Source organism: Narcine bancroftii, chromosome 7 (assembly GCF_036971445.1).
Source record: "Narcine bancroftii isolate sNarBan1 chromosome 7, sNarBan1.hap1, whole genome shotgun sequence".
In the NCBI taxonomy this organism is placed as follows: domain Eukaryota; kingdom Metazoa; phylum Chordata; class Chondrichthyes; order Torpediniformes; family Narcinidae; genus Narcine; species Narcine bancroftii.
In genome coordinates, this window is record NC_091475.1 from 165,331,752 (window position 1) to 165,346,785 (window position 15,034).

The 15,034-nt window shown below is 41.0% G+C and overlaps 1 protein-coding gene across 1 annotated transcript; it reads right to left on the reverse strand.

Annotated features, from left to right (window-relative positions):
* Nucleotides 1-2,162: 2,162 nt before the first annotated feature.
* On the reverse strand, nucleotides 2,163-7,576 carry dph3 (diphthamide biosynthesis 3). Its single transcript, XM_069892510.1, has 3 exons — nucleotides 7,301-7,576; nucleotides 6,251-6,325; nucleotides 2,163-2,844 (listed from the first exon to the last, which is right to left on the reverse strand). The coding sequence occupies exons 1-3, from the start codon at nucleotides 7,406-7,408 to the stop codon at nucleotides 2,776-2,778; spliced, it is 252 nt and encodes an 83-aa protein (XP_069748611.1). The 5' UTR covers nucleotides 7,409-7,576; the 3' UTR covers nucleotides 2,163-2,775.
* Between the last annotated feature and the right edge of the window lie 7,458 nt (nucleotides 7,577-15,034).

Here is a 15,034-nt window from a genome sequence, read left to right on the forward strand (position 1 = left end):
AGTCATTTTATGAGTGTGGAGTCAGTGATGAGACATATTGGAAAGTAAAGAAATGGTGGAAGATTTAACAGAACGAATGACTCAAGTAGAGGCTGAGCTAGGCAAAAGATAGGCTAAAGGCTTTAAAAAGAATAAAGCAAAAACATGCAACAGAGACAGAAAAGGATTGATGGGACAAGATTGAACATATGGAAAATTTCAGTGGGCATTACAATGCAAGAATCACTGGACTAAAAGAAGGAATTGAAGGGAAACACCCGATGAGCTTCTTTGAAACATGGATCCCACAAATGCCAGGACAAAACAAGTTAAATGTAAAGCTGCAAATTGAAAGGGCTCATTGGACCCTTGGACCCAGAAGAACCAGTGAAGTGACCACAACCTGTCCTGGTAAGACTCTTAAGTTACTGGGAGAAGGAGGTGATCTTGGGAGCAGCATACGAATATTAAAAAAATAAATAATGGGCATTAGTGGTGGACAATGCAAAAGTAATGTTTTTTCAGTTTAGCCCTGCCTTGGTCAAAGAAAGGAGTTTGATGAAGTACAGAAGCAACTGTGATCTAAAAACTAAATATTCAATTCTTTACTCAGTGGCGTTGAGGGTGGATGTCTCAAGACAGGAATTGAATTTTCAAGACCAAAGAAGTGGAAGAATTTTTAAGTTATAAAAAGATTAAAGTCGCTAGATAAGAAGACTGAAAAGACCATTTCAAAATGGGACTAACTGAAAGATGTATTTTTAAAATTTATATTCGGTAGTACTGAACTGTCTTGCATTTACTGCTAAAAGAAAAATCATCCTAATTTACTTAGAGAACTCTGGAAAGAAAGGAAAGTGGTGAAGTAAGTATCAAGGTTGGAACTCTGATTTTTAAGGGAGAATATGGTACCAGGAGAGGAGAGGTTTTAAAAGTTGGTGCTAAAGGGAGGGGTTCTTCTTTTGAAGATTATGCAGGCTTTTTTCACTGACTTGTGTTCAATTGTTAACGTCATCAGAGCTATGGATGTATATGTTTCTTAAAAGGAAAGTGCTTTTTAAAAGGGAAATGACTCTTAAAAGGGAAATGTTACAGTATTTTTTAAAAATTGGAAAGATTTTATTGTTATACAATATTTGTTTGAAAAATGGTGTGGATAAAACACTAAAAAGTTTATTAGTCTTAATGGGATAAACAAGGTGGTGAAGAGGAAAAGGGTCTTGACTACCCAAGCGTGGAGAATGAAATGCACAATAGTCTTTGAAAGCGAGACCAGTTTATTGCTCTGGCCTTCGCACTTGTACAGGACCCAGGTGCTAACATCAAGGCCCCAAATCATCGGAGTGCCAGCCTGGGATTGGCCAGCATTCCCACCAATGTTCCCCATCTCTCCTGCCATGCGGAGGTTACCTGGGACAACAGCAAGTGTCACCCCCAGGTCCGCATGGTCACCGCATTCCTAGACTACACAACACTCCCCAGAACTGACATTTGGGCCATTGATCGTAGCTTTGGGCAGTCTGCCCCTGCATCGCAGGCGACAAGTAGACACCTGCTTATTTCAGTCCAGATATGCTTGTCTCAGGTGGTCAACAGTAAGTCTCTTCCTTACCGCTGATGTTGAGGACGAAAGGGGAGCTTTTATCCTTGATGACCCTATAGGACCACTTGTAAGGTCGCTCCAGTCCCAACTGAATTCTCTCTCTGAGAAAAAGCTTGTTTTTCCCTCTCTGCTTGCAAAATCCACATGACCCTCTTAGAACAGCAAGTTCCACTCCAGACTGCCTGCAGCTCCGAAGAGTTCTTCCATCTGTTGCCTTTTTGTAAACAACAATCCATTAGTGAAATCCCTTGGGCACTCTCCAAAGCTTTTGCAAAAACTCTTGGAGCCGAACTGTCTCGCATGAGCAGAGCTCCAGTATTTTAAATAATATTTGTTTTAAAGTGTTTGTATATGACTACACTAAAAAACCTTCCCCAATCTACCTCCCAAAAACATATCTATAATCTGTTTCAGTACAATTTTCAGGAACATTTCCTTTGAAACAGAAATTTAACTCATATCATATAGTAGGTCTTTTTACACAAGAATTTTATTTTCTGCATGTCATCAGGTTAGAAGTTAAGGCTACACAACATCAAAAAGCATTTCCACAATAGTAATTAAATTCTTTGAAGCCTCATTACTTTTTAAAAAATAAATAAACTTTATTGAATAAATCGTTAGTTATTTCACAAAAGAATTAACTATTTTCATGTCTACATTTTAACTTTCCAAAAAATGCAAATCCATGAAAAATAAATACATTATTGCATGTGCCTCGAACATTTTCGGAAGAAATAATTTGTTGCTGAACTCTCCCCTGGTTAAGCAAAAAAAGTTTATTCGACCTTGCTGCCTATTATAAAGTTTAATTTCTAGTAAAAATGATCAATAGAAATGTTATTGAACAAAATATTTACAACACTAATACTCAAATAAAAAAATAAAGCCTTCAACCCATCATCACTTCCAATTGTTCCTCTTGGGAGCCCAAGTTTTAGTTTATTATCTAATTTTTTATCTCATACATCACCTTAATTCGAAGATCTCGGAATCACATGATAAAACAGTTACATAAACATTATATAAATACATTATATTACAGCTTTGTCTGTAATTTGCATAAACAACAATGCACCCAGGAATCCAGTCAATTCTTATGTGGTTAATGTATTCCATTTTCACGTACATCTTCAATGTAATTCAGCATTAGAAAGCTTGCAAGTTCATCAGGGTTACAGCTTCAAAAAAAATCAGCATTTCAATTTTTCTAGTTTATCCATGGTCACCATTTCCACTAGTTCTCCGGACATGAACTGATCCTGAAGAAATTAATGAAGACATTTCAAAAACTATGAACTTCATTATATCAGCAGAGATGAGCAGAACATTTTACACTTAATGGAAAAAAAAAATAGGTGCATCAGTGAAAGCAACCCCTAGAGTCCCAAATAAAATGTCCTTGTGTACATAATAAAAGCAGAACTAGAATTAAAATCAACTTGGGGAAAATAGTAGGAAGACTAATTTGCTTCCTAGAGTCCACCTGATGACAATTTCAGAACAGGTGAGCATCAAAGAACTCCGAAAGCCACAGAAAGGAAAACAGCATCGAGGTCATGTATATAAAAAAAAAACTTGTGCAAGCTTCACAACTTCAGAAAATCTTATGGCTCCCCAGAATCATAATGCCTAGAAACAGGTCCACTCAAATGGGGCTCAAAGATGTGAATATGTGCACCAAAGAGCTTAAAAACTGTTTCTTCCCTGAAGCCATCTGGCTCCTGCTTGGTGCCAACTGACCTTCCCGTCATCCTGTACTATGTAAATTGTGCTTCATACATAACTATGTAATATTTGAGATAACCTGATAGCCTGTTTGAAGAACCTCTTACTGCACTAGGTATTTTGCAACAAATAGATGTAAACAAACATTTAAAAAGACAAAAGCTCATTCCACCTGGGTAATCTACAACCCAACTAACAGTGAACAATGAATTCTCCAGTTTGATAAACCTGACTTCCCATGTCCCTCTCCTTCCAACTCGCATCCATTCTTCCTATTTTTGTTGCTTTTCCTATTCTCCTGCTTTTTCCAACCCTTTATAGCTCATTTTTACCCCCTCTACCAACTCACACAATTCACCCCTCCTTCATTTTATTCCTTCAACTCTCTTTGAATTGTTCCCATTATCACCTTAAAAACATCATTTCCCCTCTGCTACCATCATCTCAGCCCTTATCTGCATGCATATCCTCCATTACCCACACTTCTGCCTGCCCCTTCTGCCCCAAACGCAACAAGGTCACATGATTGTCACTGCATCTGCATCCACCATCCTCCACCCAGTTCAATTTCCTGCCCCATTCCCTTGCTGACATGTCTGTCCACGGTCTTATGGACTGTCAGACTGAGACCACCTAAAAACTGGAGTAATAACACTTCATGTTCCGTCTGGAACATCTCCAATCAGATGACATTAACAGTGACTTCTATAATTTCTGTTAACCCCATTCATCCCCATTGTCTCCTTTCCTCTTGCTGTCTCCATTCCCTCAGCTCTGCATTCACAGAGCCAAACCCACCTAATTGCTCCTCCTCCTGCCCTTTCTTCCCTTCTCCCCAGGCCTTTTTATTCAGACACCCACCTGTTTTTTGCTCATACCTTGAAGGGCTCAGGCCCAAAATGTTGGTTATATACCTTTACCTCCTATTGACCTGCTCTTCCTCCAGCAATTTTGTGGGTTTTTTCTGCAATGACTTTTATGTTTCACTCTATTAATAATCACCTTCCTTATCAGATTCAGCACAAGTAGCCTTTGTATCACCAGTTATCACTCTCCAGCAGTTGTCTCCATCATCTTCTTCTCCAGCCTGGCTCTATCTGCCATTTTCCAAAAAATTATCTGCTGCCATCCTTCCCCCCACCCCCCCTTCTCAACTCAATCTGGCCTCCAGCCATACAAGTATAATTTTTTTCATTTTGGCAAATCTTACATTTTAAACAATACAAAATTTTGAAATTAGCAACAAAACTTAAATAGTTGTTTTGTCACATGAGAAATCCAAAAGATTTTTTTATTTTAAAAAGAGTTGAAGAGGTTTAGAGTTTATGGGCAAATGCAGACAAATCGAACTACTGGTAGCACAGAATGATGACGCTGTCAGAGCTGCTGTAGCGGCAGCACCGTGACTGATGAGGACCTGTGGGAGCAGAGATGCAGCTCTCCTGCGGGGCCCAGTCGACTGCCGTGGTCTCCACAAGGGCTTTGAACTGCCCGTTGGGGGAGCCAACAGTGGTTTTAGTTGAAATCCCGCAACCGCAGGTCTGCGCCCAAGATGGCAGTGCCTATTAATCGGCAGCAGCCACAAGGGACTGCAGACTCCGGGGAAGCGGAGAAATGGAGCAGGGCACCAGAGGACAGGAAGATCACACCCCGTCTGAGGGGGAGAAGTGGAGATGACGTGGGGTGATGGCGATCATGGTGGCGGACCAGCGAGGGGGCTCTGTGGCTGAGGAACCAGTGCATGTGACGGGCTGCTGGCGACTTGAGGCAAGAAACCCACAGAAGGTGTGGGCTGCTGTTGGGAGACTCATGCCGGGCTGCAGAATGCTGGAGACTGACTTGCATTGGCTGGAGGGGTGCCAGGTATCAGAAACCAGGACGCGAGGAGGTGCAAAGGGCGCTGAAGGATTCCTGACCATGTCAGAGGTTCAGATTTGGAGCTCAGGTTGACAATGGTTTGGACTGAACTCTATGTGGCTGCAGAAGTGCTAAAGGCAAATCTATGGACACTTGGTCACTCTGGGGGGACTCTCTTTTGCTTATCTCTCTCCAAGTCTGACTGCAAGTTAGATTGTAAGAGGCGCTTAGGCAATTCCTGTTGGTGGTAAATCTGTTTGCCTTCCAGCAGGCAAAAAGAAATTTCACGTATTACGACACTGTTTTATTACTATGACAATAAATTGAATCTTGAAAGTACATTGGATGAATTGGGCTGAAGGTTCTGATCCCATAGTGCGTAACTGCCTCAAAAAAAATTACAGCATACTCAGGAGGACAAGAAAATCTGCTCATAAATAATGCTTAAGACAAAAGGGAAGGAAAGCAGAGTGTACAAAATCCAAGGTCTTTTGAGATGATTGGAACAAAAGTTAAATGCCAAAAGGACTAACACATAATGGATATTATAACAGGACATGTTGAGAATAATTGTAAATTGCAAATGCTGAAATAATTATCTGAACGCAATAAAAACAAAACACTATTGAAGCTGGAAATCAAAAAGTTGAAAAAACTTGGAACTGTTAAGTACATTGAACTGTTAAATGCAGCTCAGTATTTTCAAAGTGTATGCAAACAATTGATCTATTGATGGAGACAAACAATCACAAAAGCATGTACTGAGATAAGCACGTTAATTTAATTCTCATGAAGCTTTGGCAAAGTTCATCAAGACTTGGGAGGGGGGGGGGAGAAAAAGTCACTGTATATGTGTGAAAAAGAAAAAGTGTATATCATGGCTAATGTGATTTATGGTGTGAAAAATAAAAAAAAATTTAAAAAAGACTGCAGATAATGAATAGCAGCTTCTGCTTGAATTGTCACTGAAACTGCCAGATGAATTTCTGACTTATTCATTGCCTCATCACGTGAAGCTGCTATTGAAACATTTTTCAATGTTTACAAGCAAGTTGTACAGAACTCAAATAAACATCAACTTACTTTATCATAAATGACTTTGATAATCAAAGAACAACTTGGGCATGTTGCAACTTCTTCCCCATTTTCCAGATCTTCCTGCAAAAACAGAAATAATAATCAATATCTCCTGAAGGAACTTAAAAACAATGAGAATTTTCAATGTTCTTTCATCACCCGATTTCTATTCTCCTCAAGTATTTATTAATCAATCAAGATATCAGCACTCAGTCTGGTTATTTTTATCATGCAACAACAATCAATTCCACCATTTTTGTGGATATAATCACTATCTACCGAGCTTGTAAACTGATAACCAGTTCCACAAATCACTTTATTTCAGTTAACCCATTTCTCAGCTTCTGCTCTACACTAGATGTCCCGGAGCTGGGGCGCGGACGTCTTGATCTCAGCGTTTACAGATTTTCTTTCATTCATTTCTACTTTTAACATATTAGATGAGCTTTTCCGTCATTTTACTCATCTGCCGCATCCATGTTCATTGCCTTTACGCCCTCCATATCGCAGAAAAAGCTCGGTCCCCTCCTCGCCCCCTCCCCTCTCCCCTCCCCCCTCCCTCTCCTCCCCTCCCTCCCTCTCCTCCCCTCCCTCCCTCTCCTCCCCTCCCTCCCTCTCCTCCCCTCCCTCCCTCTCCTCCCCTCCCTCCCTCTCCTCCCCTCCCTCCCTCTCCTCCCCTCCCTCCCTCTCCTCCCCTCCCTCCCTCTCCTCCCCTCCCTCCCTCTCCTCCCCTCCCTCCCTCTCCTCCCCTCCCTCCCTCTCCTCCCCTCCCTCCCTCTCCTCCCCTCTCCTCCCTCTCCTCCCCTCTCCTCCCCTCCCTCTCCTCCCCTCCCCTCCCTCTCCTCCCCTCCCCTCCCTCTCCTCCCCTCCCCTCCCTCTCCTCCCCTCCCCTCTCCCCCCCTACCCCACGGTTCACACTGCCAGCCAACTTGGCGCCCCGGGCAACGCGACCATCATCGGAATCACTCGGACGGCTTGCGAGGAGCAGGCGCCACGGTTGCAACCTTCCGGCAGCCGCTCGCCACCACCTCCCAATTAAACGTCGGCCCTCGGTACCTTACTGATGATGAACTTGTCCCCACACGGACACGGATAGTAATAACTCTCCGTCTCCTCGTCGAACTCGAAATCTTCGATCTCCACCTCATCGTGAAACACCGACATGGCGGCGAACGGCCCCGGTTCGTCTCCGCGGCGAAACCGTCCTGGTTGAACAGGCCTCGCTTCGAGCTCCCGCGCTCGATTGAGCTCCACTCGGCCCTCTCCTTCCGCCAGCGCCCCACCGCCTCGCACGCACCGGCGGACCCCGCGCCTGCGCCGTGGGCCGTGACGTCACTGGATGTGCGCATGCGCCCGAAGACGGTCGACGCGGGATCGGTGACTTGATCGTGATCGGACGAAACGTTTGTTTACTTGAAGAACTTAAAAAAGAGAAAGATTCAACTGTACGTAAAGGACAAAATGATGGAACTCTGAGATGCACGATTAAGCGTGGTAGCTCAACCATAGCAACGGGGGCGAGGAATAAGAAAGTGAAACACGGACGTCTGCACACTTTGTCGTGAAAGGTCTGTGATTGTGGTTAAGACACAGGAGCAGAGTCCAAGAAAATGTTATAGAACCAACGTTGCGGATGAGTGAAAGGCAGGCAGGCGTCTGAATTAAAAGGGCAGGGGAAGAGTACAGACTAACAGACAAAAGGTGTTAAATGGACATGGAGAGAGTGCCAGAAAAAAAGTGGCACTGCTGGAGGAAGCAGCGAATACAGCGCTCCCCTGCCGGGTCCCTACTGCAGGCCGATACGTGCAGGCTTTAAACGGCCTTTTAAAGGACATGGTGGGGTTTTATATCAAGTCCTGCCACTGCGAGGTCTGTGCCCATCTGTGTTCGGCAGTGGCCAGGAGGGCTTGCAGACTGGGAGAACCGTGGACTGGCACAGGGCTCCATAGGAAGAAACGCCCCCACCCCATCCCACCCCACCCCTGAGGCCAGTTCAGATCGCCCAAAGGTGGAGAGGTCAAGGCGGAGAAACTCCGCCAAAACGCACAATCCGAATGTGCGGAGGCGGGCTCCGAGCTGAGAGGGATCATCTCCGCCGATCAATCTGAATGACCAGCCGCACTCAGCGGCTGTTGAGGGGTGGGCTGAGGGTGCCGTCAGCCTGTGACCTGTCTCCCCTAACATTAATGTTCTGATAAAATCGACCCACCCTCCCGCCCCTCTCCCTCCAAATCGGGGACGGCCAAAAAGGGCCGCTTCGGCCTTCGGAGCCGCTCTCTGTGGTTCAAAACGAGGCAGAGCAATGACCGTCTGCCCTCCCCATCCTCCTGCACGCAGCTGGATCTGTTCTGGAAACCATAGAGCGGTTTCAGCTGCGTGGGGGAGGATGGGGAGGGCAGACGGCCATTGCTCTGCTGCATATTTATGACGGGTGGTGCTATGGCATCAGTTGCCCCACCTCCGACGGATAAAGAGGGCGCGACGAGGCGCCTCTGGATATGAATGGGATGCTGGGGCAGCCTTTTAGGGCTGCTGTCTGAAAAGTAAGTTCCCATCTTTCCATCCGCTCCGTAGCCGGTCTCAAGGTGGAGGCCCGACATGAAATGGCCATTTGAGAAGGAGGAGGAGAAGAAGAAACAATAAGGACAATAACCACGGAGGTGGACCATTGCAGGGCTCTGCTGTTGTAGGAGTCGAGCTGTTGGTGACTTGTGGGCAAGGACTGCTGGAGACTCGAAGTCAAAGGACTCACACCAGGCTGCTGGAGACTGGCTTTTGAGAACCAGGTATCAGAATGGGAATTCAAGAAGATGCTGAGGATGGCCTGTGTGCTGAAAACTTCCTCATTGTATAAGAGGTTTGGATCTGGACTCGAGTTGGTGATGGCTTTAGATGAACTGGAGTCTTGTATGGTTTCAGAGGTTGAGGGAGTGCTGGAGGTGAATCCTCTGACATGTGTTGATTAGCTGAGGGGACTTGCTTTTGCCTCGCTTTCCCTGACTGCATTGGGGTGCTGGGCAATGGTAATGACAAATCTATGTGCCTTTTAGCAGACTAAAGGCAATTTTGTGCAATATTACATTTTTATTACATGACAATAAATAGTATCTGATCTGATCAAGTGTGGGGGAAGGGGTGTGTTGTCTCTGTGAATTCAGAGCTGTCCCTCTTCCTTCTTTCCCTCAGCTCTGAATTGACAGTGCTGATCCCCCCTTCCCCCAATCAATTCTCACCTCCATATCCATTTAACACTTTTTGTATGTGGTTCTGTTCTCCTCTCCCTGCCCTTTTAATTCAGACACATGCCTGCTTTTTACTCAAAGAAGAAGCGCTCAGGCTTGAAACATCAGTGTGTATCTTTTCCTCCTATGTGTTGTGTATTCTTTCCTTAAAAATACACTCGCACAAGAAGTGTGGTGCCTCGTTCATTCTTTATTCAAAACAAAAAATATCAGATATCAGGAACACAAAAAAATATAGAATATTAGAGAACAAACATATAGAATGGGAAAAAAAATTATATAAAAAATTAAACAAAAATATTATGAACTAGGAGAACGGGCAGGTTAATGTAGAGGAGTTATCCAGAATGATAAATGCAATAGAGACAGATACTATGACATAAAATCAAAAAGAAATAAATAATACATTTAGACAATACTGTATGAAACTATATAAATCAGAATTAGTAGGAGATGAAAACAAGATGGAAGAATTTTTAACAAATGTTGAACATCCTAAACTGGAAGAGTGAGAGAAAAAGATGACTTAGTTGCACCTTTTACAAGGGAAGAAATAGAAAAAGTTCTGGACACTTTACAAGCTAATAAATCCCCAGGGGGAGATGGATTCCCTCCTGAGTTCTATAGACAATTTAAAGATTAATTAATGCCTCTTTTGATGGATGTGTTGGACCAGACAGTGAAGACCCAGGTCCTCCAGGAAAATTTATCAACTGCTCTAATTACAGTGCTACCAAAGAAAGGGAGGGACCCATTAAAAACCTCATCATACAGACCAATATCACTCCTGAATGCAGATTATAAAATTCTAGCAAAGGCACAAGCCAATAGATTTGGTGAGTATTTTCCAAAATTAATACATCCAGATCGGGTGGTATTTGTTAAAAGAGGATATTCTTCAAATAGTCTAGGTAGATTATTCAATATAATATAAATGGCAAAATCAAGGTTGAATCCAAATATAGCCTGAAATTAGTGAGATGGAACAAATGATTTGGCTGGAGAACACACCTAAATTTATAGCTAAGATGTACTTTGCTTTTTCAAAGTGAAAGTGCAAAGCCAGATTTACAGAGATCAGGAGAGAGATAGCAGTCACATCTAGGTGTAATAATGGAAAGATGTTGGTCTGATTTGTGTTTGGATAGCATGACATCAATTACAAGTGCAGGATACGGATTAGTACAATATAATTTTCAAAACCAATTATACCTCACACCACAAAAAATACATAAGTCAAAAATCAGAAATATCGGAGATGTATTTTAGATGTGGAAAAGAATTAGGAATGATTGTACATGCTAGGTGGTCTTGGTGAGACCTTTTTGGAAAGGTATTACTGAAATACTAACAAGAATAACAGGGGTGTCCTTTGCAGACAGCCCAGAGCTTTATCTTTTGAGCAATTTTATTGAAATAAGTAACATTCCAACTAAATTCCAAACCTTATTTGTTAAAATAGCTTAGCTGTGGCTAAGAAATGTATTGAGATGACTTGGAAATCTGACTCCCCTCTACAGATAGAACAATGGAAGACAGAGATGAACAGTTGTATACCAAGAACAAATATGACGTATTTATAAAAATATGGCAACCATATTTTGATTATATAGGGGCCCAAATGTATTTTTTTTAAAAATGTGTTACTATTATAAAAACATAAGTGATCTCCCCAATGAAGACTTTCTTTTTAAACCCAATTGTAAAAAAATGTTTTTATAAACTTTTGATATGTATATGGAAAAAATAAAATATATAAAAAAACACTTGCGCAAGAAGTGTGGTGCCTTGTTCATTCTTTATTCAAATCAAAAATGGTTCCTTCCAGCCCCACAATACAATGCTGTTATGTGACATCACATATACCCACAATTCTATGAAGGCTGCGAGACCTGCTGCTCTTCCAGCATTTCTGTGTTTTTATGAGGAGTAAGAAAGGCGATTATGGAGTGGATTCAGCACAAGTGTGAAAAAACGCAGAGTGGGTTGAGAATAACAGCAAGAAACACGAGAGCCTGAAGAAACTAATGCAGGATACAGAAAGTGCTGGGAGAGCTCAGCAGATCAGACAGCATCTTCAGAACTTTGATTAATTAAACAATATGGTGGAAACCAGGGGCCATCAGCAGAGAAAGAAACTCAATAGTAAAAACACATGGAATCTGCTGCAATGATTAGTTGCACCCATAATTACAAAGAAGTACTGATTTTAAAATGCTAAATTGGAAAATCCACCATATTTCAAGAATGCCAATTCACTACATTATTAATCTGCATTCATAATCAAGTTAATACCTTTCAACAATTTTTCTATATATCATTAAATCCTTCATTGACAAGACTTCTTGTCGAATACGTTCTACTTTTGTACTCCAGCGAATCTTTCAAATACCCATTAAATATCAGCAGTGGGAGATTGTTGTGGTTATTTGTGAGTACTTTTGCTCATTTTCATGGTGTACGTTGATATTGAAGGAATAACATCATACTCAAGGTTAATAACATTTGGAAAATAGCAATACGCCTTGAGAAATGAAGTTTGATTTTTTTTTGGTTGAACCTACTTTGCACTTTAGTTTTTATATCTACACTTAAAATATAGATATAAAATAGATCTGATGAATAAAATATTGGTGAGAACTCTAGTAATTCTGTAGCTTTGCTAGGGATGAATTAGATGCCAAGTTATTTCATTATATTTTTTGTAACATGCAGACCGTCTATTTCTTTTGCTGTACTGAATGGTGCTTAGACAGACATTTAAAATTATGAAGGTTCATTGCTTCAACAGAGGCCAACACAGTCACCTCTTGCTGATACAACCTTATGTATCTCTCCCTTTTATAGGTATCATTGTATTCTTGTTTCCCATTATAGTTTTGCACACTTACTCTATTCCTTGTGTTACAATCCCAGAGGACTCCAAAACCCAGCAGCAATAGAAATTGACCAAGACAATGGTTACTTAAACAAAAATTACTTTTAATTTTCTTTAAACATAATAACAAGATCAAACTTTAACTTATTACTATTAACTTAACCCCCTTCTAATTCTAAGTGCATGTGTATGTAATGTTTACAGGTTCAGAAAAGTTCCTTGTTTCACAGTCCAGTCATTCACTTCTCACTTTTCCAAGTTCACTGGTATCAGGCACTTCTTAGACTGTGCACAGAATTTAACTTTATAAAACCTCATCAGGCTCTGGTGCTTAAAGTTACATGGTTACTGCTCAGGGAGGTTCTTGTTGGTTTCAGAGAGAGATTTGTTGCTCTTTGGACACACACTAACTGATTTTCAAATAGATCTTATATTTTTGTCTCAACAACAACAGAGCGCTACATTATCCGAATAGGATTAGCAGCTTGATTTTACACATAATTATATGCAGCATTCACCAAAGGAGGGTAAAAATTCTTGAATGTGACTCATTATTTATTTCGGTGTCAGTTATGATGAATTCTACTCATAGAAGACATCTGTGACAAGTAAAAACTTTTATTTAATGGCATAAACATACAAATTGCACCTTAACTTTAATTTTATTTTCCCATCTTTTGTGGCTGAATTATTCACTTTTCATAATGTGCCTGGGATTCCACCAGAGGGCAGGTGTAGTATATGAATTAAAAAGTAAAAGATTGAGTTCATTTTGAATTAAAATTTGTGTATTTATGATCTGGAACTCACATCCTGTACATTTGGTGGAAAAGTTTTAAAAAGACTCAGTTGAAGGGAAATAATGCACATACTGTGTGGGAAACAAGGTTGTGAGACCAAAATGGATTGCTCTGCACAATTCCAAAAAAAAATAGATGGTGCCCATTGATGTAACAATTCTATAATTATGTGAATACATAGAAATAAAATCTTAGGTTCAGCCACCTAAAATCTCAAATCAGGTGTGTTAATTTTGCACCAGATTCTCATAGACGAGTACTTGTTCATTATTATTTGCTTTATACCCAGAGTCCTCCGAAAAAAAAAACATTAATTTATTCTATAATTCAAGGCACCGAAGTAAATTTTCTCAGCAAACATTTTCGGTGCAGAGTGGTCATGTCTGAAAAGAGGGAATTCAAGAAAAAGATATATTGGTGTTGACTTTTGAATTTATGTGAATATGAAAGGAGCCACAACGTTTAACCCCAGGACCAGCATCCTAATAATCTTAAGCCTCCAGAACCAAGGATCAGCATCCCAACAGCCTATGCATCTGTGACCTAGCTACCTAAAAGCCTCAAGGTCCAGAACTCCATCAGCCAAAACCCTACCTTACTATACACAAACAACTCCACCCCCCCCCCCCCAATCCGAATACAAGTATCTGGTCTCCCTTGAGTTTAACAACCAAGACCCTAACCCAACTACAATAGTTCATGGCCATTGCACCTGAACTAATTTAACCTTTATCTTCAAGACCAAAATTCAACCCACTCCCAATTGCCTGAATGTAAGATACAATATTTGAAATTGGAGCAGACTTGATAATACGGTTGAGCTATCAGTCTGAGCATAACTGATTCCATCCTTCCAACCCATCAAATTACACTGCACAACAATTTTTTTTCAAAAGTTTCCCCTTCCGAAAATAAAATTGGGAAATCATGATAGACAACTTAAAGATGAACACAAAGATAATTTCAGATTTGCTCTATCATAGAGGAAGTTGAAAAAAACATTAAATTAACTTTTATTGAATTTAGCATGTTTAAATGCTTAATGTACCTCTGAGCCAAGCTTTCAGGTTAACTGCACATGTTGCAGAACAAATGTGAGGTGACCAGGGTTTGTCTTGGTCACCAATTTTACAACCGAAGTAGAGCTTATAGGTTTTCTTAATAAGTGCAGTCATGCTGCGTTTTTGAGCCTTAAGCATAAACTCACCACAAATGTAACAGAATGTTTTGCAGCTGTTGTAACATTGATGCTGTATTGAATCTTCCTGAAGACAATGAATGCTATTGTTCAGTATACTCACTGTGCCATTGCCTGAAGAACATGTGCATCAAAATGCATTCAATCTATATCAATGTAATAATGCACAGCATCTGTATATATGAGCTGGATCTATCTTGACTAAGACAACATTTTCATAGCACTTGCATTGAGTGCATGCACAGGCATGCTTAGACTGACCAAAACAGCTTGCTTTGTGGGCAATATAGTGGTGGACTTAAAATATCACAAAAAAATCACAAAAATAGGTAATATTTTTAAAAAATCAATAGGTGAGAAGGAATATTTTAAGGTGAATTTTGTGATCAGCAGTCTAAAATCCATATAATACACACACCCCAAAGTGTTCAGGAAGCAAAATCTTTGTTGTGCAGTGTCATTAGGCATGACTGCTTCTTCAATAAACTGATAGTTACATCTCTAGCATAACCATGGGTGCATAAAGGCAAGTGAAATTGGACGAAGGGGATGAGAATATGGTTGCAATCAAAGTGGCAGTTAGCAGTGAGCCAATAATCTCAAAATGATGAAAAGGAACAAACACAAAATAGGCAATTGCCTTGTTGCCCACAAACTGGGACCCTAAATGGA

What these genes read in the sequence shown, in the direction of transcription:
- dph3 (XM_069892510.1), bottom strand. Translation starts at nt 7,408, where the DNA reads ATGTCGGTGTTTCACGATGAGGTGGAGATCGAAGATTTCGAGTTCGAC. An exon ending in ACAAGTTCATCATCAGTAAG is followed by an intron (nt 6,326 to 7,300) that starts GTACCGAGGGCC and finishes CTGTTTTTGCAG; the next exon opens with GAAGATCTGGAAAATGGGGA. An exon ending in TCAAAGTCATTTATGATAAA is followed by an intron (nt 2,845 to 6,250) that starts GTAAGTTGATGT and finishes TAATTTCTTCAG; the next exon opens with GATCAGTTCATGTCCGGAGA.